We start from the raw sequence: 23,703 nt of genomic DNA, 5'->3' as shown, positions 1-23,703 counted from the left end.
CTGAGGATTAGCCTGACGAGCCATCTGACTTCACTTTTAAAATGTTTTTATTTTTTTATTGTTTATGTTCATCCTGTGTACTTTCAAAAGATATTTACCTTTATTTTTGATAGAAATGATGAGTCACCTTAAAATGTAAACAATAATAAGAGATATTAACAACTTTAACCATAACTAGAATCAGAACTATAATTATGAACTAGAATTGATCTGAGAGCATGAAATTTCGTGCAAATGATGACTGGAATTTATTGCTGAATCTGTTCTTATAGTGAAAAAGGTAAAGCCATATAGTCATAGCTATAGGAAATACACAAGCACTCAGGTTTCTGGGCTTAAAAAAAATAAGGAAATACAATCCTTATTCCATGCAGATAAGATTTGGAAAACTACATGACACTTTCCCCTGCCCTTCTGTTTCTGCCACTCGGCAAGTCACTCGCTTTCATCTCATTTGTCCCTCATTGCCAAGTGTTCATCACTCTTACTCAGCCCTGAGTCCCTGCCGATGCCAGGCTGCTGCAGATGCTGCTTTCTCCAAGGTCCTTACGCTCGCTGTATCGCTAAAGCCTCTTCTTAAAACTTACCTGTATTCAGAGCAGCTTACATTGTTCGGAGTATGTTGTGGTGTTACGCATGACCGTTCTCTGGGATTCTCTTGCAGTCGTCTTTGCTCTTCATTTCTCCATGTGCAGCGCATGTATTGATCTTCCAGGATCCACTCTTTGGCTCCAGTGCCTGGTTCATCTTGCACCAATACCACCGACTTTTTGCTTTCCCCTTCAGACTTTCCCCTCTCTTCTCACAACCAGTTAATTTTCCGTCAGAGATGTCTTCTACAAATGTCTTAGCTCTCCCTTGTCTTTCTACCACCCTTAATTCAGACCATCGTTCATCAGGTATGGAAAATTGTGGCTGCTTCCAGTTAAGTTTTCCTGCCTTCTTTCCACATTGTTACTTTGCAAAAATTTCAACTCACAAGTATTTATGGGTCAGTACCAAGGATTGTATGACGTTGTTGATGCAGTTCCCATAACTGTGTGCTCTTGCATTTTTCTCCTATTGACTCCTAAAGCTTAAGCTTTCTGGTCAGACTCTTCCTTGTTTTCTTAGGTTCAATCACTTTGTGCTGCAGTTTGTTCATCTCATTAGTATGACTGCACTTTCCCAGGTTACACTAGAAATTCTGGAGTAGCAGGTTCATGTTAACATGAAGAAAATCAGTGGGCTTGAAGCTTGATTTTAGAGTTACATCAATAAAACCAGCATATATAAAAATTGAGTAAATATCAGATATAGTTAATAAGTATAGCAACCAATGAAGTACAAGCTTATATTTAGTGGGATTTATTTTTTATTTATTTGGGACGAAGAGAAAGAATGCAGTTGTGTGCAGGTTCACTCTTTAATTGCATTAAACACTTGGGGTTTTCCTGAGCCAAAGCCAGGAACTCATTCTGGATGTCCCATGTGGTGAGAGGCAGGAATCCATCACAGGGGCCTCCAGGGTCTACATTAGCAGTAAGCTGGGATCAGGAACCAGAACTGGGTTAACACATGCTGATACTTCTATATTAATCACAGAACCTTAACTGCTAAGCTAAATGCCATCCCATATTCTTAGATTTTAAAACACATTGTTCCATTACTATTTTTTTTTTCTTTAGAGTCTCTCAGAAGATAAAAGTGTGCGAGAAGTACTACAGAAGCATTTCAATGTCAGCAAAAACCTGCGGTCATTGCACATGCTATTGGTTGGTATAGTCCGACTTACCACTCACTGTCTTGCTCCAGGTAGTTAAACAAAGAGAGAGATTTCCCATCAGCTAGTTCATTCCCCAGATGGCCACAGCAGCAAGACTGGGACAGGTCAAAGCCAGCAGCTTCTTTGGGGCTTTCATATGGTTGCAGGGCTCTAAGCACTTCAGCCATCTTCCACTACTTCCCCCAGTGCTTGGAAGCTGGATCGGAAGTCGAGCAGCTGAGATTCAAACCAGCACCATGTAAGATGTCAGCATCGCAAGCGGCTGCCCCAGTGACATTAGTTTTTTTGTTTTTTTAAATATTTATTCATTTTATTACAGCCAGATATACAGAGAGGAGGAGAGACAGAGAGGAAGATCTTCCGTCCGATGATTCACTCCCCAAGTGAGCCGCAACGGGCCGATGCGCGCTGATCTGAAGCCGGGAACCAGGAACCTCTTCCAGGTCTCCCACACGGGTGCAGGGTCCCAATGCATTGGGCCATCCTCGACTGCTTTCCCAGGCCACAAGCAGGGAGCTGGATGGGAAGCGGAGCTGCCGGGATTAGAACCGGCGGCCATATGGGATCCCGGCGTGTGCAAGGCGAGGACTTTAGCCGCTAGGCCACGCCGCCGGGCCCCCGACATTAGGTTTTATCTGCTAACTTTAAATGAAAGATATATATACACACACACCCCCCGAAAAAACCTTTTGGTATCTTTGTGACAATGTTGGTTCCAGGAGCTGTTTCATTTTTAAGAAACGAAGATGAAAGAGACAGCTTTCAAGGAGCTATTTGTCGCTGTGTACCTTCTTTTGTTTCTTGTACCATCAGGTGGAAAATAACTGACTTCTAACACTAGTTATATTAATATTTAGCTTTCTCTTAGGCATGCACTATAAAAATTCAGAATTTTTCCTCTGTCATATGTCCCAAATGAACCAGGAAATAAGTAATCCTTTCTCTGTTCCACATTTGCTAGATGCTTGCTTTAAATCGACTGACAGCGTCTCATCCGTTTTTGACTGCCGCAGATCTCATGGAGGCTACCCTGCTGTTTAGCATGGATTCTAAAGCCAATATTGTACATGGTGAGAAGCCAGCTTCAGAGGTTTTTTTTTAAACTCTAATTTTTAAAAGCTTAAATTTAGACGATATTTTTCAAAATTTTAATGAACAATGGCAACTGTGCTTTTTGAAAAGAACCCTTTTGCATTCATGCGGAACCTTGAGCTCAGTTCTTTAAAGGGCATTACTACTCCTGTTTAAAGTAAAAGCCACTTGGCCCTGCCCTGCCACTTGGGGAATCCACGCAAGGTGGTACGGCCGACGTGCTCGTGAAACCAGCACCACTGAAGAACATTCACTGGCATTCCACGTTGGGGTTCACGATCCCTTTGAGACTCTGATAAGCCTTTTCTCCACGGGGTACTATTAGACAATTTACGGTATAATTTATAGAAGTAAGAAATTTTCTTAAAATCCAACCCAAGGTCCTTTGTGGTGTAACATCATAATTGCAGTTCCAGTGTACTGTTTACTGTAGACTGCTTGATGATTGCTAGGGAATTTTGTCTCTAAGCCTTTTAATTTCTCTATAAGTTTAGAAAGTGCCTTATTTGGTAGATTATGAAAATTTTAATCCAGGGCCGTTAAAGCTGCTTAAGTTTGTATCAGTAGTAGTGATTGAAAGTATTTGTATTTGAGAGAACCCATGAAACTCATCTTTCAGTACTGTATACTCTTTAGAAGACAGTTTGTTTTAATCTTAATGTCTCTTTAAACTGTAGTTCAAAGTTTGGTTTCCTTTAACTGTAGGTCTCTCAGTCTTGGAAATCTGTCTCATAATAGCAATGAAACATTTAAACGACATCTATGAAGAGGAGCCTTTTAATTTTCAAATGGTCTATAATGGTAAGCTGAGACTGACAGTTTTCTTCTCTCTTCTGTTGGTCCTTTGAAGGTTCTGACTTTCTCATTGCTTTCTCTATCCAGAGTTCCAAAAGTTTGTTCAAAGGAAGGCCCATTCTGTTTATAATTTTGAGAAACCTGTTGTCATGAAGGTAAGACTGGTTTACTAATTTCTGGAGAAAAGTATAGGTTTTGCATCTAGTTTAATTGTGCGTATCAAAGTTGCACTTTCATTATTTTTAAACATTAAGTACTTGATATTTTTAAAACAAAGTATTTTAAAATGTGATGTCTCAGTAATTCTTAAGGCAGTTAGTCCTGTTTTACAGTTTATAGTGTTGTGCTGCCCTCTGCTGTCTATTCACAGCACTTGCATCCTGATAAGGAGCTACTTATCACAATAGCTGTAACCCTAACCCATCCTAACCCAAGGATTGGTTTGTCATCACACCATTAAAAGAAGATAAAATGCACACAACAGCCAGTAATAAAAGACATAATCTCACTGGTTGCAGGATTACAGAAAGAGTTCTTTAGGGGGGAAAGAACAGGCATGAAACTTAAAACTTGAAAGCTTTAATTTCTTTGAAAGAGATTTCTCCGGCCAGTCATTCACTGCACAGAGACCCACAATAGCCACATCAGGTTTCCTACCTGGGTGCCAGGGGCCCGGCGCCTGGGCCTTCACTAGCTGCCTCCCAGGGTGAGCACAGACAGGACGCTGGGTGTGACTCCAGCACTGGAGCGTAGGTATCCTCATGGCCGCTTCAGAGAGATACTGTGAGCTAGATCCCCCAGTGGCTGGAAGACTGGGGGAGATTGACTTGCATTCAGTATGTAAAAAATAACGTAAAATATATAGTCAGTATGAGAAGTTATTTACTGAAATATTTAGTTTTACTTTGATACTAAATCTTTGAAATTTGGTTATATTTACATTTATAGTACATCTCAAGGCTCTGTTCATTGGAAATGCTGGCTGTATAGAAGCGAAAGGTTTACATATTTCATTTCAGACATACTATTTTCTAATTGAGCCAAGTGGCAGTTATTAAATTTAGTGACTATCAAATTTAAAAATGAGTTCTTCAAGAGATTACAATGAACAGTATTTTTTAGTATTTTTTAGTATTTTACTGTTAAGAGAGATCTGAAAGGCACAGAGAGGGAGGGAGTCAGAGAGAGAGAGACAAATAGCGTGCCATCCACCAGTCATTGCCCAGGTGCCCGCAGCAGCTGCTGGTCCTGGGCCACCAAAACCTGGAGTCACAAACCAAGTCCCCACACGGGTGGTGGGGACCCCGGTCCTAGAGCCATCAGCTGCTGCCCTCCAACACCTGGGGAGGGAACTGAGTCAGAAACAGAGATGCATGGACTTCAGACAGCCCTCAACATAGACCGTAGTAATCAGAACTTCATCGTTTGTGCCATGAAAAAATGTGAGTACACAGAACCTTGCCATTTATTAAAAAAAAATGATGAATTTAGCCTAGTTCCAATTGTTTTTCCCTAACACCATATCTGTCAGTTTATGGGAGTTGTTGAAGTATAAAATTAGCCTATGTAAATAACAAAAATACAATTAATTGGGAAGGTTTAAAGCAGAGAGATCTTTATTTGGTTCATTCTGCAAGTATTCTGAACCTTCTGAGTTAAGGCAGGCTGATTCTGGGAGCCAGAAACTCCACCTGAGTCTCCTGTATGGGTGGCAGGAATGCAGGTACTCGGGCCCTCTTGCACCACCTTCCATGGTGTGTACAGAAGCAAGAAGCCGAATTGTAGCACACAGTAGCTGGGACTCAGAACCAGGGCTGGACAGGGAACTCTGATACAGGATGGAGGCCTTGTTAGCAGCAGCTGAAATCACTGAGCTGCCTGCCCCTTCAATTCTAAGTTTTAAATAAGACAAATATTTTTGCTATCTAAGGATAGTTTGAAATCCTGCTTTTATTCAGCTCCAATACCTGAAGCCTCTAACTCTTAAAATGAATGTTATCTGAGCTCTTTTATCTTTGCAGGAGCATTGTATGATAGAGAATATATTTCAACTGCATTTTTTTAAGTCATGTTTCAGGTGGTTCCTAACCTCAACTATTACAACATACTAACCACTGGTGATACAATGAAACAGATTAAGAAGCAGTCAACTGTATCACCAGTGGTTAGTATGTTGTAATAGTTGAGGTTAGGAACCACCTGAAACATGACTGTTAGAGTAATAGTGCAGATAGTTAACAGCACTTAGAAGAGCTTGGTGAAAGGAAGGGATGTTTGGACCAACTGTTACAATGTGAACTTGGCTTTAGAGCATCAGCAGTCTGTTAGCTCTCATCCATATGGACCTTAACTATGCTACCTTCACCACTAGCTGAACAGGCCTGGCTTTCCTACCTCCCATGTTTCACTTTTACCCACAATCTCATCAAGGTAGAAACAAAATATAAATGCAGATTTGAGCAACATCAGTGATGAGACTGTCTTTTCAGATTGTTGAATTCTTAAAGAGAACTGGAAAAGCTGTGAACGTACTAGAAGGAACTGATTTAGAATGCAATCAGGAACAAAACCATTCTGTGTAGACTGAATGGTTTGTCCTATTTACATTTAAGGACAAGACACAAAAACTGCATTGATAATGATTTTACCACATGTGAAGAAACCTTCATGGGATTAAGGAGAATTGTTTCTAAACATAGTTGATTTTTCTGCTGATTTTTATTTCCCAGTACTCTATTCAGTAAGTGCCCAAAGCATAAATGTTCTCCAGGTTATTTTTCTTACTTTCTGCCCTTATTTCATCTAAACTATTTCTTTCATCTTTCAGGCTTTTGAACATTTGCAACAATTGGAATTAATAAAGCCCATTGAAAGAACTTCAGTAAATTCGCAGAGAGAATACCAGCTGATGAAATTACTTTTGGACAATACTCAGATTATGAATGCTCTGCAGAAATACCCCAACTGTCCCACAGATGTTAGGCAGTGGGCAACGTCCTCACTGAGTTGGCTATGAATGTAACTTCAATCCTTGGCATTTTGCAATTGTACTTTAACAAGATATGTTACAACATTTTCTTATAAACATTTTTATATTTATTCGGAGACTGTTGGACATCTAAATGGATTGCCTGTCTTTTCTTACCTCCAAATCCTGTGCAATTGCATGATTTATAATTCAAGCGATTTTAGCTTATGCTGTAAGTGGCGTTTTATTCAAAAGTTAAAATAGGGGACTGTGTTCTAGGGATTAGACTTATATATATGTGTGTGTATATATACATACACACACTTACATAAGTGTATATAATACATATATGTTGTGTATGTGTATTGTATATAGTATATATACACACTTATGTGTGTGTATATATATATAAGTAATACTTGTGTTTATGTAGTCCATTTGAAGAATTCATTTCAAACTGGTAGCCAGATAAAGGTGTAGAACTGAACTGTCAGAAGTAACATTGTGGTGTTGCAGGAATTGCTGTAACTTTTTCTTTCCACTTTGAAATCATGGATTCTAACCCTGAGTGGGTTTTTAGTTTAGGAGGCTAGCCAGCTAAGCTAGAGAATAATTCACATCAAGGAAACAACTCCAGAAAGTTTGAACATTTTTGTGTGTTCATATCATCCGCATTTGAATCCTTTATAGACTTTCTGCATATGTTCTTGAGCCTCCCAAGAGCCAAAGGATCACTGTTTGCCTGTTTAACAAGTACCTTATGAGATTTCTAGAAAACTACTCCTTGATTAATACAAAGTAGGGACAGTTAGCTGACTGGGTAAATCACTAGGATGAATGTGGAAGTACAATTCAAAGCATGATGTTTAAAATTCGGGGATCTAAGTACTAACACAAGTTTATGCTAAAAATTAATGAGCATGAAGTTTTGGCAACTTAATTTGTTCAAGAGTACTTGATTGCATATCATGTTCGTGGGATAAGGTTTATAAAGTCCTTATCCTTAGGTAGCTTATAACGCATTGTTCGAAATTCAGTTGCTGTCATTTGCAGCATCCACAGTCACACAGGTTGGTAATGACTGACAGACCATGGTATTCAACTTGGAATTGGCTGATACCAGATCCTGTAACCTTATGACCTGAAATCAACAATGGGGTCCCTACCCATATTTTTTTTTAAGTATAAGATGGACATTATCTGGCTTTAAAACATGATTTCTATGTAAAAATTGAGATATCTAAGAATTACAACTTGGCATGCATAGACATTCCTTCCCCACAGAAAGTTCTTGGTCTTCAAATCGCTGTTACTTTCCAGTATTATCTCATCAGAGCTAAGGCTTGCATAGTGCTTCAATGCCATAGTCTACACATTTTTAGGGGGATAGTTTTCCAAAATACTTAACCACAGTAGCATCAATATTTCTAAAAGAATCTATTTAGAAAAGTACTATCTGCCTAAAAAGGTTAACAGCCTGATGTTAAAATTTTATTAACTTGAAATGCCACTTAGAAGCTGAGAGCCATTTTGTGCCTCCTTGGAAATAGGAGAAACAGATCACTCAAAAATGGGTATCTATAAAAGAAAAAACTAACAGGGGTTGCTGCAGTGGCGTGACAAGCTAATCTATGTGGTGCCAGCATCCCATGTGGGCGTCAGTTTGTGTCCCAACTGTCCCACTTCCCATCCAGCTTTTTGCCTATGGCCTGGGAAGACAGCAGAGGATGGCTCAAGTCCTTGGGCCCCCATACCCACGGAGAAGATCTGGAAGAAGCTCTGGACTCCCAGCTCCAGCTGTTGCAGCAATTTGGAGAGTGAACCAGCAGAAGGAAGATCTGCCTGTCCCTCTCTGACTTCCAAGTAAAAATAAATAAATCTGTAGGGAAAAAAAAAAAAACATGACACAGGAGAGGTTTCATTTTCATTGAATGAATTCAGTTTCCAGATTGAAAAGTAGGTGTTTTACCTTAAGGCAGGCTTTCCTCCTGTGTCCCTTCCGAAGGGCACATCAAGACTCTGGTCTTCCGGTCCTCTGGTGCACATGCTCTGAGGGATTCAATCCGTACAATATGCCATATGTGTTGGAAACACTTCATAAAGTTTTTTTTTAAACATTGTGGGAAATAATTCCATCTTTCCAATAGAAGGTCCCTTCAGATTTCATCATGAGTGTACATCTTCACTTAGCTTAGAATGCAGTGTGGATTTTCAAGTCCTCATCAATCTGAGGACCATCCCTTCACCTGTAGCCTTAAAAATCTGAGACTCCATGCGTTTTAGCTGTGACACAGTACCCACAAGCATTGGCTTCCGGCATACACACTTGGGTGGTAATGTGCCACCCACAACAAAAGAGAGAAAGACGCCAGACTTTGCAAAACTCTCTGCGTTCACCACTAGCCCCACTCATGCAAGTCTCAAGGTGTCTCACTGAAGTACAAGGTTATTGTACCCTTCTATAAGAATTTATAGCTAAAGAAAAACTGCATATGCAAATCATACCATATTCATTTTTTTTTATTTAACTTGGGGTGGAATGGGGATAGCATACATTTTATTTGTACAGTATTTAACAATCACTTAACCAAGGTGGGGTTCATGGGATTTTTTTTTTTTTTTTAGATTTCTGTTAAATACTTGCAGAAAAAAATAGCAAGTACGATTTGACAGTAGTACAACAACCTGTGCCCAAAAACACTGACAGGAAATACAGAGTAAAGCTAAAGTAAGTGCTTACCAATATCTGAGAGGTAACAAATAGGACATGGGTTGAGACTGCATAAAAAACGTACTGCTGGTTGAATATCTGAGGTAAATGATGTTCAATCAAAATGCTACTTGTATCATTTTGCCCATAGATTGGTAATATTTTATGCACATTATACCAAATGTTCCTAAAAAGTAATTTTTCCAAAAAGTAAAAAAGAGAAACTGGAAAATATCTATGGTGAAGCTTAAAAAAAAAAAACAAAACCGAATCAATTTATCCCACCAAACTATCATCTGGCCATAGCCTTCCGCTTTTACTGGATGTAGCTACTTAGGAAAGGGACAGAAGAGATTCATTTCTTAACTGCATGATACAGGATTCTTTTTCTAAATTTTAACCTTTTTTTCTTCCTGATTGTATTTTCAAAACATCACCATGAGAGTGCAAGTTCATGGGACCAACAATTGTGAGGCACAGTCTCTGTCCTGGACTTCACAAGGTACCTGTAATAAACATTCAAACAAGAATCACGTATCACATGCTGAAAACTTCCTAGCATCTAAAATACATACAAGAGCTGTGCAGGGCATAGACTTCAGATAAAGCCGAACACTGGTTAACCCATCGGTCCTATGGCAGTTGATCATAAAGCATTCCCCACAAGATCTGGGCAAGGTGGAATTAAGAGCAGCAGTTCCAAAAGAGATCAGAAAGGCGAAACACAGGACGAATCATGAGGAGCACCATACACATGAGGAAAAGTTCATGGGGGTCTCAGTTTGCCCCAAAACAAATCACCATTTTTCTCATTCTTTGATCTTTTTTTCCAGTATCCCTAGCTCAAACTTGTTAATAACTTGCTCACTTGGTACTAACTGTAAACCAAACACTGAATGCCCTGCAAAAGAAAGTTTTAACAAGAGTAGGTATCAGGACAGGTAGTCACTGGAACATTCTTATTTTACTGCTTATAAAAAGGTTTCTATTCATATAGTTCTCAGAAGGATACAAGTTTCAAAATTGGTTAGCTCGAAGACAAGCACAATACCCAGGATTTCTAAAACCTGTTCCTAACATGAAGAAAACACATTTTATGTTTTGAGTAACTGGTTTTGTAAAATTTCTCTAGTGCTCACATACGCCGTTCACTGTAATACCCCTTGTTGTTTTATTTATTTTTTTTTTTACTTTTAAAAACAGCGTTAAATTTGCCACCAGGAGATTAACAATTTTGCATTCTCAATCTTTCCCTTTCTTGATTAATTTTAAAGTGGAAACAACCAAATCAGGAAATTGAGAGGCCAAGTACTTTTTGAAATAAAGAGCTGAATTCATCATTGAAATGGGGGTTCTTAGGAATACAGTAAGAACTTGGGTACATATGTGACCAAGAACACAGTTCTCTAGGCTGTGTGGCACACCAACCAGAATGTTGTTGTTATTCTTTCCTTCCCTGCTTACAGTCTGTCAACCTATGTGTTGTATATAAATACTGTAATTTATTATTCCCAGAGACTAAGTGCATCTTATATGTAAAATGTAGTGTACTGTGTGGCTAAATAACCATTTGAAAATAACACATTCACAGTGAGATCCTGACAGTGACTTGTAAAAAATTCTTTCATAAAATTAACCTGTGGATTTTTTAGATGTCCTGACAATAGCACATAATACTGGATATTTGTCGGTTGTTGGTTAGCAAGCTAGATGTTTAGGAAATAGCTTTACTTTGGCCTTGTGTAAATTTGAGGAAGAATCCAATTACATATTCTAAATTGACTTCACAACCACTTTGGCACCTACCTACCATCCACTCCATTTTGTTAGCAAGGATAAGGCAAAAACTACCCTAATGTCAGTTACCGATGAAAGCAGTTTTGGGCAGGAGGCTAGACTGTTACCTATACATTGGTTGCCTGTAAATGTCATTGCATATTTTAAGTTACAGATTTAACTTGTTATCCCTGATTTGTTTCAAAGCAGTAACATCTGAAATCTGTGCTTAAAGTTTAATATCTCTATGCTAGATAATTTTTTACATACCACAGACATCAAATATTACTCTGACAAGATGGCACCAAGCAGAAGTATAATGATAGAGTTACAAGTCTCACAGCAGAAAGTGAGAGATTTGGGCTAATGACACTTCCTGAGGTGATCCTAAAACAGTGATTAAGAATGTCCCACACACTGTTCAGTGAAAAGAAATACACTACAATTTTACATATATAAATAGGGAAAAATCTATTTTAAAAACAAAAATGAAGAGCTTTCCAGTGTCATAGCTCATGTAAAAAATTAAATCATGTCTTAAATTTTCGAAGACTCCCCAAACACAGCAAATTTAAAAAATACTTAGGAAAGACTGCATTCTTTCGGGATCTGGATATAAGATGGAACTTAAACTTGAGAGGAAGGGGGAGATGACACCATTTTTTTCCTTTCAAAGTACATCACTATTTGCCCCTAAATTACAAGCCAGCACAAGAAAAAGCTAAAACACTGTTTTTACGAATGGCCACATAACATTGGCACTAAGCATAGCTTACCTGTTTTGCTTAAATAACACAGTGAATTTGTAATACCTTGTTACAAAACATGGATTGGTTTATTATTCAAATTTTGTTAGTGTTTTCAATTTTATAATTTAGCAACCGTGGAACTGAGGTATACCTTGTTGAGGGAGGTTAAAGTAATGCTTGGAAGCCTCTTCACTGTACCCCACTTGCTGACTTTGTTTATGTACACAGAACAGCAGCACACTCAACATTCACAAGCTGTGTCATATTGGCATTACAATAGTCATTGATAGAAACAACAACAGCAAATGCAATAAAAACAAGTTACCCTTTTTAAAATCTGAAATGAAAAGTTTTTGATTTAAAAAAAAATAGCAGTAGTTCATTTAAGGAATTAGTGTCTTCTGACAGACATTAAGAAATCTGATGTCAGTTTTCACTCAATTAGCCAGGTCCAAAAGATACTTGATTTGAAGAGGGCCACACTCTTCAGGTGAGCTTTCTCAGAAGCTTCTTAGAGTTTGCAAGTTGTCTTAGTCTCATGTCCTTCACATCTGTGCTGTAGGCAATGCAACATCTCCCAGAACCACATTTTCCAACAAGGGTCTTCTTAATGTTTCCAGGATCCATCCTACTTCGATTCACACAGAAAATAAACTGTAAGCAGTTTCGTTAGCTTAGCAGCTCCAGTTCAGAGTCCCATTTCTCGTGTGTACAGATGGTGTAACCATCATAGACTAGATTCTTTGGGAGGAAAGTCAACATTTGTCACCATCGTGACCACTGTTACAATGTCCTCTGTGGTAATGATATTTGTTAGTCTTTGCATCTGAGTAATTCTTTCACCTACACATCCAGCTGATAACCTGGCTTCTGCATCATGATCCCAACATTCTTCTATCGTCTCACAGAGCATCGCCATTCCCTAAAAGGAGACAGACACTGTCAAACACGACAGCAATTTGTTTTCTGTGAGGAAAGTAAAGAATTTTGTCAAGAGGCTCAAAAGTTAGTTTCAGGACTAAAACACTGACTTTTCTTGAGTACTATGTACACGACAATGAAGAGAAACAAAAAGCTTTGGGAACTATCCTAACAGAAACATTTCTGACCCTCTAAAATCCGCAGAGTTTGTGCAGACACTGCATCATTTGAGTGCTATGCCTTGAACTGAATCCAAAAACAAGGTTAAAAGAAATCTTCCCTTTTACCATTTTCTTAGCTTAACATCAGCTTTTCTATCCTGGATATAAAAGCAAACGTAGCAGGCCATCCTTGAGAATTTTCTATGTGCTTTTATCTGTGTTTCTAGTTTTATTTAGAGCAAACTAGCCCAAGTGATTGTAAGCCATTTCATCCTTCATCTAGTCTGGTGTTAAAGCATGCCTAAGGGCTTGAATGTCTTCCACGCCCAAATTGGGGGGGGGGAACCAGGTGCTGCATGAGCTTACTTAAACGGCACTTACTGGAAGGTGGCCATGAGCAGCCAGGGTGCCCGCCCTCCGTGACTGACTGCACAGTCCTCACACACACGCCTAAGTGCTGCACCTAGAACTCCAGCAGAGAACAGCCTGGCTGAACATCACCCTCTCAGAAACTCCTCCCGGAAGAGAAACACGCAGGGAGAAAAATCATTCCTCTGAAAAATGTTCGATTGGAATTTCAAATGGAAAGCTAGCTCTGTAACTTACAGCATGTTTCTGCCAATAATCTCTTAAAACAGGCCTCTTTTTTTTATGCACAACAACTTCCTGCATGTCTTCAAGAGAAGGATGCTGGCCAATTTCCTCCTCAAATGGCAACATGTACTCATCTACAGGTCCTGAAATGTAAAAAGGAAAAATCATTAAAATCCTCCTGTCTTCCAAAGTAGTACAAACTTTCTAAAATGCACTCTTTGACTTTTTTGAAAGGTGTTCAGATGGCCTAATGACAGGAGAAGACTGTATTTACATTGTATTCTCACCAAATTTATGTGATTTTGCATAACACCCTGAGAGTGAGGCACCCATTCCTTCACTGTAAACACTGGCAGAGTAAAGCGCCCATTCCTTCACTGTAAACAGTGGCGGCTCCAGCTCTGGAGACTCGGGGCCCATCCCTCAAGTCAGTCGACTGCAGCATAATTACACCGTGCAGGCCCCACAGCAGCCTCTGCTCTCACATCCCCCTGCCCTGCCTCACAAGAGATGCCCAACACACTTTTTTTAAATCATTCTCTCCAACAGGAGTTTCCAACAAATCACAATGTGCCTTCACAGATACGATTTGTTCAATAACATGATCTTTTCCTTTTGCCTGCCTGGATAAGTAAGTAAAAAATATTTAAGGAGTAATAATATTTGACAGGCACTTTTCCCAACCAGAAACTAGCATATCCTCCAAAGGTGAAGGTGACATTACCTCTGCTTTTAGATTTAACAGTTCAGGAAACATCAGAGCATGGTTAGTGTGGAGTCTGAACCTCTTTCTGAAGTCTGCAATCTCTGCCTTGTCCCCTCTTGACAGAATCAAGTCATCACTAAGCAGTGTCTGTGACCAGAAGGATTGTATGTGTGCACACAAACTTTGTGCAATACTCTTGATTAAAACAATGAATCCTGAAGGCATAGTCTAGGTCAACTCTAGATACTGGCCAGCCTCTGCCAGCCCCTCCAATGACTTAGAACACTGCAAAGTCAGGGCACTCAGCCACTGTGTAGTTCACACGGCAGCAGCACTGGCATTAAGGGGCAGCTTGCCTCTACACAGAACTGAGTCAATGCTACCAACATTCCAGAAGCCTGGTATGCACCACAAGGCTTGAAAGTTACCAAATGTAACCATTAACAAATGTTAAAACACTAACTTTAGCAATATTATCATACCATCCCAGTATCCCAGGTTTTGACTTAAGCAGAAATACCAGACTGCATCAGTAAGAATTCCATAATACAAGCAAGATACTCAAGAAAAGCCGGCATCTACTCTTCTTCCATAAAACTTCCCTACTGGAGCTGGTGCTGTGGCAGAGGAAATACAGTCACTACCCTGCAGTGCTATCATCTTAGATCTGTGCCATTTTGAGTCCTAGCTGCTCCACTCACAATCCACTCCTTGCTAATGCACGTAGGAAAGCAAAAAAAAAAAAAAAAGAAAAAAAAAGAAAGAAAGAAAAAGGTCCAAATTCCTTGGGCCCTGCATGGGAGACCCGGAGGAAACTCCTGCCTCCTGTCTTCATGCTGAACCATCCTTAGCCACTGTCGTTGTCTGGGCAGTGAACATGTGTCTCAGCTATTGCTTTCATCCAAGACCTAGGTGAATGCTTGTGTACGGGGCACTGACCTCACTCTATAGCTAATTGTCCAGAACGTATTTAATCACCTTAAATAAACAATATTACTTGAAGGTATCTGTATCCCTAATGACCTGATATAACACAAGTATATTTTAAAGTTCTTTCATTTCCTATAACATCTGCCACCTGGCCTACTTCTAGAAATGTATATAATGAATGTAATGCCTTTTCCACTTTGAGTCAAAACCCCACTCAGGCTATTCCTGCGCTGCTGCAGTGCGACTTTGATGCTGGATCCACTTCTAAGCCACACACCCACTCACAGACGAATCAATGAGTTTCTCAGTATTATACTAAGCAGTTTCTTTAAATATAACCCAACTCAAATTTCATCTTCCAGAGGTAGACTGTTCTGTGCTAGAAGCTACTGCAGTGCCCAGAAAATAAGATTCTTAGGAACATAGATTATGTCCACTCTGCCGCTGCAAAAATTCCACAGTTGGCCCAGCGTGGTAGCCTAGTAAGTCCTCGCCTTGCACATGCCAGGATGCCATATGACTGCCGCTTCTAATCCTGGCAGCCCCGCTTCCCATCCAGCTCCCTACTTGTGGCCTGGGAAAGCAGTGGAGGATGGCCCAAGGTCTTGGGACCTTGTACCCATGTAGGAGAACCAGAAGAGGTTCCTGGCATCAGATTAGCTCAGCTCTAGCCACTGTGGCCACTTGGGGAGTGAATTATTGGAAGATCTTCTTCTCTGCATATCTGATTTTCCAATAAAAATAAATAAATCTTTTTTAAAAAATTGTACAGTTTGTTCCATGGACTTTGACAACTACAGGAAGCCTTCAGGCAGTTCTATAAAATTATAAAACATATGTCAAGGTCATTTACATCTGCTTGAAAGTTCAGTGGTCAGGAAGTTTGTCTTACGATTTTCCCAAACAGTGTTGCAGCGCATCAGAGGAAAGAGTAGAGCCTCGAAGCAATAACTAGAGTAACTAGAACACTAGCTTGGGTCAATGATAAGAACACAGTTTGTGGGTCTACAAGACTGTAAAAAACAGCAAATGTTTCCAGGACTTCATCAGGACTTTCACAGAACAAAAACTAGGAACTCTTTATAACCAAGGTGCTGCGGTAGAGAGCACACCTGTGATTTAGGTCAGACCTTCGAAGCTTGAAGAAAGCGGAATGTAATGTGCAGCGTATCCACAAGCATGCTCCCAGTGCTGCATCTTAGATGTCAGCATGTAAATTAACCATAGGTGGATGCTGGCATCGCTGAGTGTGCTAAGGACCACATCACAGGTCCTTTTCACTATGAGCTCTACCTGGAGAACTGAGAAGACAGGACCTACACTTAATCCAAAGCATCAGCCCTCTTCTCAGATCTGGATCAGAGTTGAAAATGAGGTTTTCCACCATTCACCAGATGGAAATCAAAGCAACTAAGCTATTTCATTTCTGAGCCTCAATTTCCTCATCTCTTAAATAAGCGCTAACTACCACCAAAGCTATTGTAGGAGGAAGCTGACGAGTATGTGAGGTATCCAGTGAAACGCCTGGCACGGTAAACAATCAAGATGCAGGAGTTCATTTTTTTTTTTTCCTGTCCCAGCCTCACTTCCCTGGTGGTACAATTCCCTACTGTCTTTTGGCATTTTAAAAATTATTTTTCATAATTTTGAAATGCTATCTTTGAGTGTAATCATTCCTTCTCATACATGAATAGTAGGTACATGTACCTTTTTTAAAAAATGTTTTTTCCCTTACCATCTGCAGCAGTACAGCGAGAAGCCAATTCCCACAGGACTAATCCCATGGCGTACATATCTATCCTCAAAAATGCATCCCTTTGGAAGTTTATAGCACCCTCTAATACCTCTGGAGCCATATACCTCCGGGTACCAACCTGAAAAAGATGTTGAAAGCAAACAGTACTTATTCATTAGCTTTACAGACTAACATTTAATGATTTTGCAACAGAATCAAAACTAAATGTGGTCTAGTATCAGTATAAAGTAACTGAAATCATGATTACTGGAACTAAATCATGACCACGAGACTATTAGTAAGATCTTATCTGGGCACACTTAAAAAATCTGAAACATAGCAGATAGCAGATGATATGCTGGTACAGCTTGGAACTTTTTTCTCCTCTCACTGAAAGTCATTGCAAGAACTGAATCATGATTACCTCCTGGGAGAAGGATGCAACAGAAGAAAGCTGAATCCTTTAACTGTACCTCTGGAAACTGCTTGAAACATATCATTACAAAAATAAAACCTGTTCTCAGGCAGTCTTGTTCTCTGTTAAAACTAAATATTATAAAATGCTGACAGTGAATTAACCAAGTAAGAGATGGATAAACTTTTAAAATTAAAGAGCTCTATTTGTACAAAATCAGTGTATCTATTTATTCACGAATTCTTCTTAGAGTCCTTTATTTATATCTGTCCTTAACAATTTGGTATTTCTTAGTACTGTAACCATGGTTACTAAGCCAGCACAGCTTTTGGTTGGTGCTTAACAACAGTCATATCTGAAATGTTCTAAATTAAAAAAAAAGTCTTTGTGAGGGAGCTGGGTGAACCACAATCTAACTGAACTTGAGTGGATTTAAGGAACAGTTCAGACAGTGGTACTTCCCAAAAGCTCCATCCATGGGCAGCTGCAATCAAATGCTTCTCTCTATAATATATATGTGTATATATACAATACACACACATATATATATATACAATATTTATATGTGTATATATATACATACACACATGTAGAACAGAACTTTTTAAAATAAGGACAAATCATTAAGACCATACAGTTCAAGTTTAACTCAGATCACTTTCAAGATAGAAAAACAAGCTCTTGCTAGCCTAACTATTTTAACTGCACTAAAAAAATGTTTTTTTCTCAAATATTACAGTATGGCTTATCACTTTAGTGTAAAAAACCACTTCTTTGTTTTTTACAAATCAACAGTAGGCAAGATTTGCATTTCTTCCCCGGCATATATAAAATGTGCAGTATGCAACTCCGTTCCAATAGTTGTGGAACTTTGTAGCCCAGGAAATCTAACATCCAGAGCCACTGCTACAAGCAATCAGTTCCTCTGACCTCTTCAGGTAACCCAGTCCTGAGGAAGTTAAAAGACACATGGATGGGATCCCAATCTTTTTACCAAATAACAAGAGGTCTCATGAAATATCAAAGGACTAAACAGTCCCCTAAATTTAGTACCATGATGGTTAATACATGTGTTCCTAGGCTTCCTACCTCATCTTCATTTCAGTAGTATTTTTCCACAAAGCAATCTCTATTCCCAAATATCTTACTTCATGTTCACTGTCAACTTTTCTACAACTATTAAAAACCACTAACCATTGTTCCAAATTTAAGTAAAAAAAAAAAAGGAAAAGCACAGAATTAGCTAGCCAAATAATAAACATGATTCAATTTTGTAGAAATGTCACTTTTCTGGCCAAACTGGTTTAATTTTTTTTAAGATTTCTTTATTTTTAATTGGAAAGGCAAATCAGATTTATGAAGAGAAGGAGAGACAGAAAAATCTTCCACTTGCTGGTTTACTCCCCAAATGGCTGCAACGGCTGGAGCAGAGCTGATCCAAAACCAGGAGCCCAAAGCTTATTCTGAGTCTCCCATGCAGGTACAGGGTCCCAAGGCTTTGGATCATTCTCCACTGCTTTCCCAGGACACAAGCAGGGAGTTGGATGGGAAGTGGGGCCGCCAGGATTAGAAGCGGCAGTCATACGGGATCCTGGCTTGTGCAAGGCGAGGCCTTACTCAAGCCATAAGAAGGACTAGGATAGGAAGTGAAAGCAGCTGGGACATGAATTACGGCCACATGGGGCCAAGGAGCTTGCAAGGTGATGATCTGGCCATTGAGCCAGGTCAATGACCATACCAAACTGGTTTTCTTGAATAAAAGGTGATCAATGCACTTAGTTTCTAAGAATAAATAAACAGATAGTGTTTGTATTGCCTCTCTGACCTTCCGGAAGTTTTCACATCTGAGATCTTTTTGTACAGACCTTAATTAGTGTCAGACACCTCACCCATGGAGTTGTAAAACTCCTATGAAGTCTTAAAAGAACTTGAAAGACCACTGCACCTGGTACAATGGTTTAATTGGCTAATCATCTCCCTGCAAAGGCCAGGATCCCATATGCACACAGGTTTGTGTCCCAGCTGCTCCACTTGCCATTCAGCTCCCTGTTTATGGCCTGAGAAAGTAGCAGAGGATGGCACAAAGCCTTGGGACCCTGCACCCGCATGAGAAACCTGGAAGTTCAGCTCAGCTCTTGGCCATTGCAACCATTTAAGTAGTGAAGAAACAACTGAAGATCTTTCAGTTTCCTTCTCTCTTTAAATCTGCTTTTCCAATTAAAAAAAATACACAAATCCTTAAAAGAAAAGAAAAAAGAAAGAAAAGCCATCAAGCTCGTTTAAGAGTTAAGGAATCAAAACAAGAAGAGTTGTATGGAAAACTGGACAGAGGATCTTAAAATGCTTCAGCAAGAACAGTAAAGGAATGTTCTTTCACTCTTCTTAGACATTGAAAGAATCAACAGTTAAAACCACAGAGTACTAAGAACTCGCTAAGAAAGAGGTTTATTAAGGGGTTCTGTTTTCTTGTTTGATCAGCATTTTTGAAAAGCATCTCATGGCATTTGTGTGAAGATTGTTTTACTAAGCACTCAATTCCCCCTGAGCTTCCACCACCACCACGTACAATTCCCTTCATATTTAACACACAACTCCCTCAGATATTATTTAATCACCGTTTCCACAATTTCAGACTATCTCAATTCTGATATGTCACTCTAAGAAAACGTGAAACAGCTTATTTCTTCTGAAATTTCCCATCACAATCCTTACCTGTCCATGGGTATCACCTGCAGATTTGCCAGCCTCAAACTTTAATGCCAAGCCAAAGTCAGCAATGCACGCTGTCAGATTGTTTTTTAACAGCACATTTTTACTTTTGATGTCCCTTACAAAATAGAAAGATAAAGTATTCAAATTAAGCATTTAAATGTTACCTTTTGAAACTTTTTGTTGAAAATGTGAAAAACACATACTGCAAAGAGCTACTTAAAAGTATCAACTACTGCGAAAGGGTCAGAAGAACCACGCGAGTCCCACAGAAGCTGAAGCACAAACGCTGTCCACCACAGGGCAGCAGGAGGGAATCCTCCCCACACAGCAGTTTTCTAAAGAACTGTCCTTCCAAACACCATGTCATTTGTATGACTCCACCTACCAACCATAAAACTGAATTTTTTTAAGACAATAACAATATTTCAGACTTTATAGTTAAAAACTGCAGCAGAAACAGAAATAAAAAATCAAAGAATTTTCAAAAACATGCCTCAAAAATTGAGCCTTTTGCCTACTGGCAGACACCTATAGCTTACAATGGTCCCTTACTATCTTTGCTTTTACATTCATACACCTGGTTGTAAACAGGCATCTCTAGGAATATTAATGAACAGAAAAATTTTTACAATATGCACATACTGCTCTAACTAGATCCTGGGGATCCAAAAAGGGTAACTAAAGCAATTATGCCTCTTTCTCCACATATTCTTGAGATTACAATTAAAAGCATGTAGTTAAATTTGTGCATACACAAATACCTACACCAAAAATGAAATCGAGGGCCTGGCACAGTAGCCTAGTGGCTAAATCCTCACCTTGCACCCACTGGGATCCCATTTGGGCACCAGTTTATGCAGCAGCTGCTCCACTTCCCATCCAGCTCCCTGATCATGGCCTAAGAAAGCAGTTGATGACAGTCCAAAGCCTTGGGACCCTGCACCCACAAGCCAGAAGACCTGGAGGAAGCTCCTGGCTCCTGGCTTCAGACTGGCTCAGCTCCAGCCGTTGTGGCCACTTAATGGAGTAAAGCATCGGATGGAACATCTTTCTGTATCTCCTTCTCTATATAAATCTTTTTAATTTAAAAAAAAAATGAGATAGAGGGACAGATTCCAAAAAAAATCTCTTCATAAAATTTTGTAAAAATCAGTTTTAAACTCAAAAGATTTCCAGGGTCCCTCTTCTCTTTCCAAAACTATTCAAGGGAGCCAAAGGATTTAGTTCCCTTTATGGCTATGGTAGGACAAGAAATAGCCAGCGAAAGTGATTACACTACATACTGGAAGATGAAAACAATGGTGGGTGCTGGCTGAGAAATAAGTTATTAAAAGTTTAGACGATCAGAATCTATGTATTAGAAGTATATTTACAGCAATGCCTCTCAGCAACATCAAACACCACCTGGTGGCATTTATTACACATCTGCTAAATCACTGCAGTTACAGCTTACTCTGAAACCAACTATCTTTAAGCTGGAGATAACATGCTGAATCCAATGTTCAAGGAAATTTATCAATGGTAAATGGAATCCCATATTTAACACAATTGAGCCTTAGCACAATTTTTTCACTGAACAACTGTTAAAATGATGTCTCCCTTTACATTAGCTCAAGGTGAAAATCATGTACATGATCATTAAAACCACAAGCAAAGATCAAGTCTCTTTTACTTATATCCCCTGATCCCACTGACATTTTTAAAGTAAATCATGTTTTAAAGCAAAATAAAATTTTTCCCCTGAGATACAGAAAATACACTTTCATTTAGAATCCTGCTTTCAAAATGGAGACAAACACAAGGACATAAACTTCAGTTAAAAGAAATTAAGTTTAAAATTTATTTGTATTTTTCATAATGTGCATTTGAAAAATTTCTAGAGATCCTTTATACATATATGAAATTCAAAAATTCTCTACCAAAATTAATTTCTTTTCTAAAGCCATTTTTCTTCAACTTCTTGTAGCACCCTCACAATTCTTGGCCAAAAAAAACTGCCTTGACAGTATGACTGAATAACTAGGGAAAAGTAATTTTCACTCCAAAAGTTTAAAATTAAAATAACATACCTATGCTAAATTACGTTAGAAAACAACATAACTACATAAACATAGCTCTACCTGTGAGATATGGCGGGTTTGTGGCCATCTTTTAGGCCAGGTATGTCCTCGTGTAAATATGCCAGTCCTCTTGCCATTGTCTCTGCAATATGACACAATTCGTTCCAAGAGACCACATTAGCCTTAAGAAAGTCTGACAGTGAACCCTAAGGAAAGCAGGGGGGAAAACAAAACAAACAAGTTAAGCTCTTGACAAAGTTATAGGTACATGCTAGCTATAGGATCCTGGAAAATGGAATTGCTTTAAAAAAAAAAAAAATATCTATACATTTGTCTCATAATACATATTTCAATAACTTCTTCAAACATAAATAATACACAAATTAACCTTAGTTATGTATGCATTTTAAAAATTTCTGTACAAAATTATGTTTTAGTTACATTTTCCATAAGTCTTTTTAAGTATACACATATGTTTTAGTAATAATCACCTTCTAAGCGAGCAAAAGATCAAAGACTGTATAAATTTCCTGACTTCTTTTCTCATTAGTCTAGATTGATGTTAGGGTTGTGAGACAGAAATATGAAGTTGAAAGAACAGTTTATATAATCAAAACAGATTATGAATCATATGAAAATTATCAAGCATTATCTATACAAACATAAGTATTGACAGAAGAGGTAAATTCCTGCACAAGAAACCAGGAAGACAAGACAGTATCAATTATATTGGCAGACTGCTTCTCGGCCCTTTGGCTAAGATCAAGAGTAATAGCGGCAGACAGGTTCAAATGGCATCATCTTTGCTCTTCAATTACAATAACTCATTCTTTCAGAACGACTTACATGTTCAAGTTAAATATTAACTGACTATAATAATGTGGTATCTCCAGACGTAAGACTGAGGGATGTGTTTCAGCACCAGTTAGGCAGGGCAACTCCGATTTTACTAAATTGAACTAGTAAGTCGCCTCACCTTCTCATGAAACGCAGTGATCAGCCAAAGATCCACATCGACACTGGTGCCCCGTTTTTCGGCACCAATGAACTGAAGTATATTCTCGTGCTTCATCCCTGGCAAACTGTAGACCTCGTATTCATTTTGCCATGACTGTTTATCCTGGAGTTCAAAAAAAGAAAAAAACAGTGAAAAGGCAGAGAATAAGGGTTAATAAACCATGTTTCGGAGATTACTCAAATTCCAAAATAAAACAAAAACCCACGTATTAAAAGACTGTTTAGTCATGCCCTACTTTTTAATGAGCAAAAAGCTCTGACAAGAGGTGAAAGCTCCATGTTAAATGTCTGTCCTGCTCCGATCCCTCAGAACGGCCTTTTCTGTGCTGCTAGTTTATGAACACAGGAGAATCATAAGGGCTGTGCTCCTCCTCCTGACAACAGCAACATATCACTATTACAAGTTTCAGATTTGAAGTGTCTTATATTATTATTGAGGATATTATTCCTGAAAATGGAATTCAGATGGAAGGACTTCATCTAAATCCAAGCAATTTTTCAAAGATTAACATAATGCCAAACACACTTTGAAAAATGTTTAACATGCCTTGTTAAGTCAAGGAGAGAGCAAGGAGCATAAACACAATGTGACAATGT

General features: G+C 38.9%; 2 protein-coding genes across 3 annotated transcripts in view; one reads left to right on the top strand and one right to left on the bottom strand.

The window, feature by feature from the left end:
- The window catches only part of ORC4 (origin recognition complex subunit 4), a 48,467-nt gene extending 41,742 nt beyond the window's left edge, over positions 1-6,725 (top strand). For both annotated transcript variants that reach the window (XM_012931413.2, XM_058664468.1), the window contains 5 exons: positions 1,668-1,754; positions 2,727-2,835; positions 3,563-3,658; positions 3,740-3,807; positions 6,480-6,725. In XM_012931413.2, coding sequence (XP_012786867.1) covers positions 1,668-1,754; positions 2,727-2,835; positions 3,563-3,658; positions 3,740-3,807; positions 6,480-6,668 — 549 coding nt within the window. In that variant the 3' untranslated portion in view covers positions 6,669-6,725. The remainder of the gene's footprint in view (positions 1-1,667; positions 1,755-2,726; positions 2,836-3,562; positions 3,659-3,739; positions 3,808-6,479) is intronic.
- Positions 6,726-11,908: 5,183 nt separating this feature from the next.
- The window catches only part of ACVR2A (activin A receptor type 2A), an 85,113-nt gene continuing 73,318 nt past the window's right edge, over positions 11,909-23,703 (bottom strand). Inside the window, exons 6-11 of the mRNA XM_004577178.4 lie at positions 23,066-23,209; positions 22,150-22,295; positions 20,030-20,144; positions 16,903-17,041; positions 13,544-13,674; positions 11,909-12,777 (exon numbers count right to left, since the gene is read on the bottom strand). Of these exons, the coding sequence (XP_004577235.1) occupies positions 12,583-12,777; positions 13,544-13,674; positions 16,903-17,041; positions 20,030-20,144; positions 22,150-22,295; positions 23,066-23,209 (870 nt within the window). The 3' untranslated portion in view covers positions 11,909-12,582. The remainder of the gene's footprint in view (positions 12,778-13,543; positions 13,675-16,902; positions 17,042-20,029; positions 20,145-22,149; positions 22,296-23,065; positions 23,210-23,703) is intronic.

The sequence above is a fragment of the Ochotona princeps genome, chromosome 5 (assembly GCF_030435755.1).
Source record: "Ochotona princeps isolate mOchPri1 chromosome 5, mOchPri1.hap1, whole genome shotgun sequence".
Classification (NCBI taxonomy): domain Eukaryota; kingdom Metazoa; phylum Chordata; class Mammalia; order Lagomorpha; family Ochotonidae; genus Ochotona; species Ochotona princeps.
This window is presented reverse-complemented; position numbering and strand designations above follow the sequence as displayed.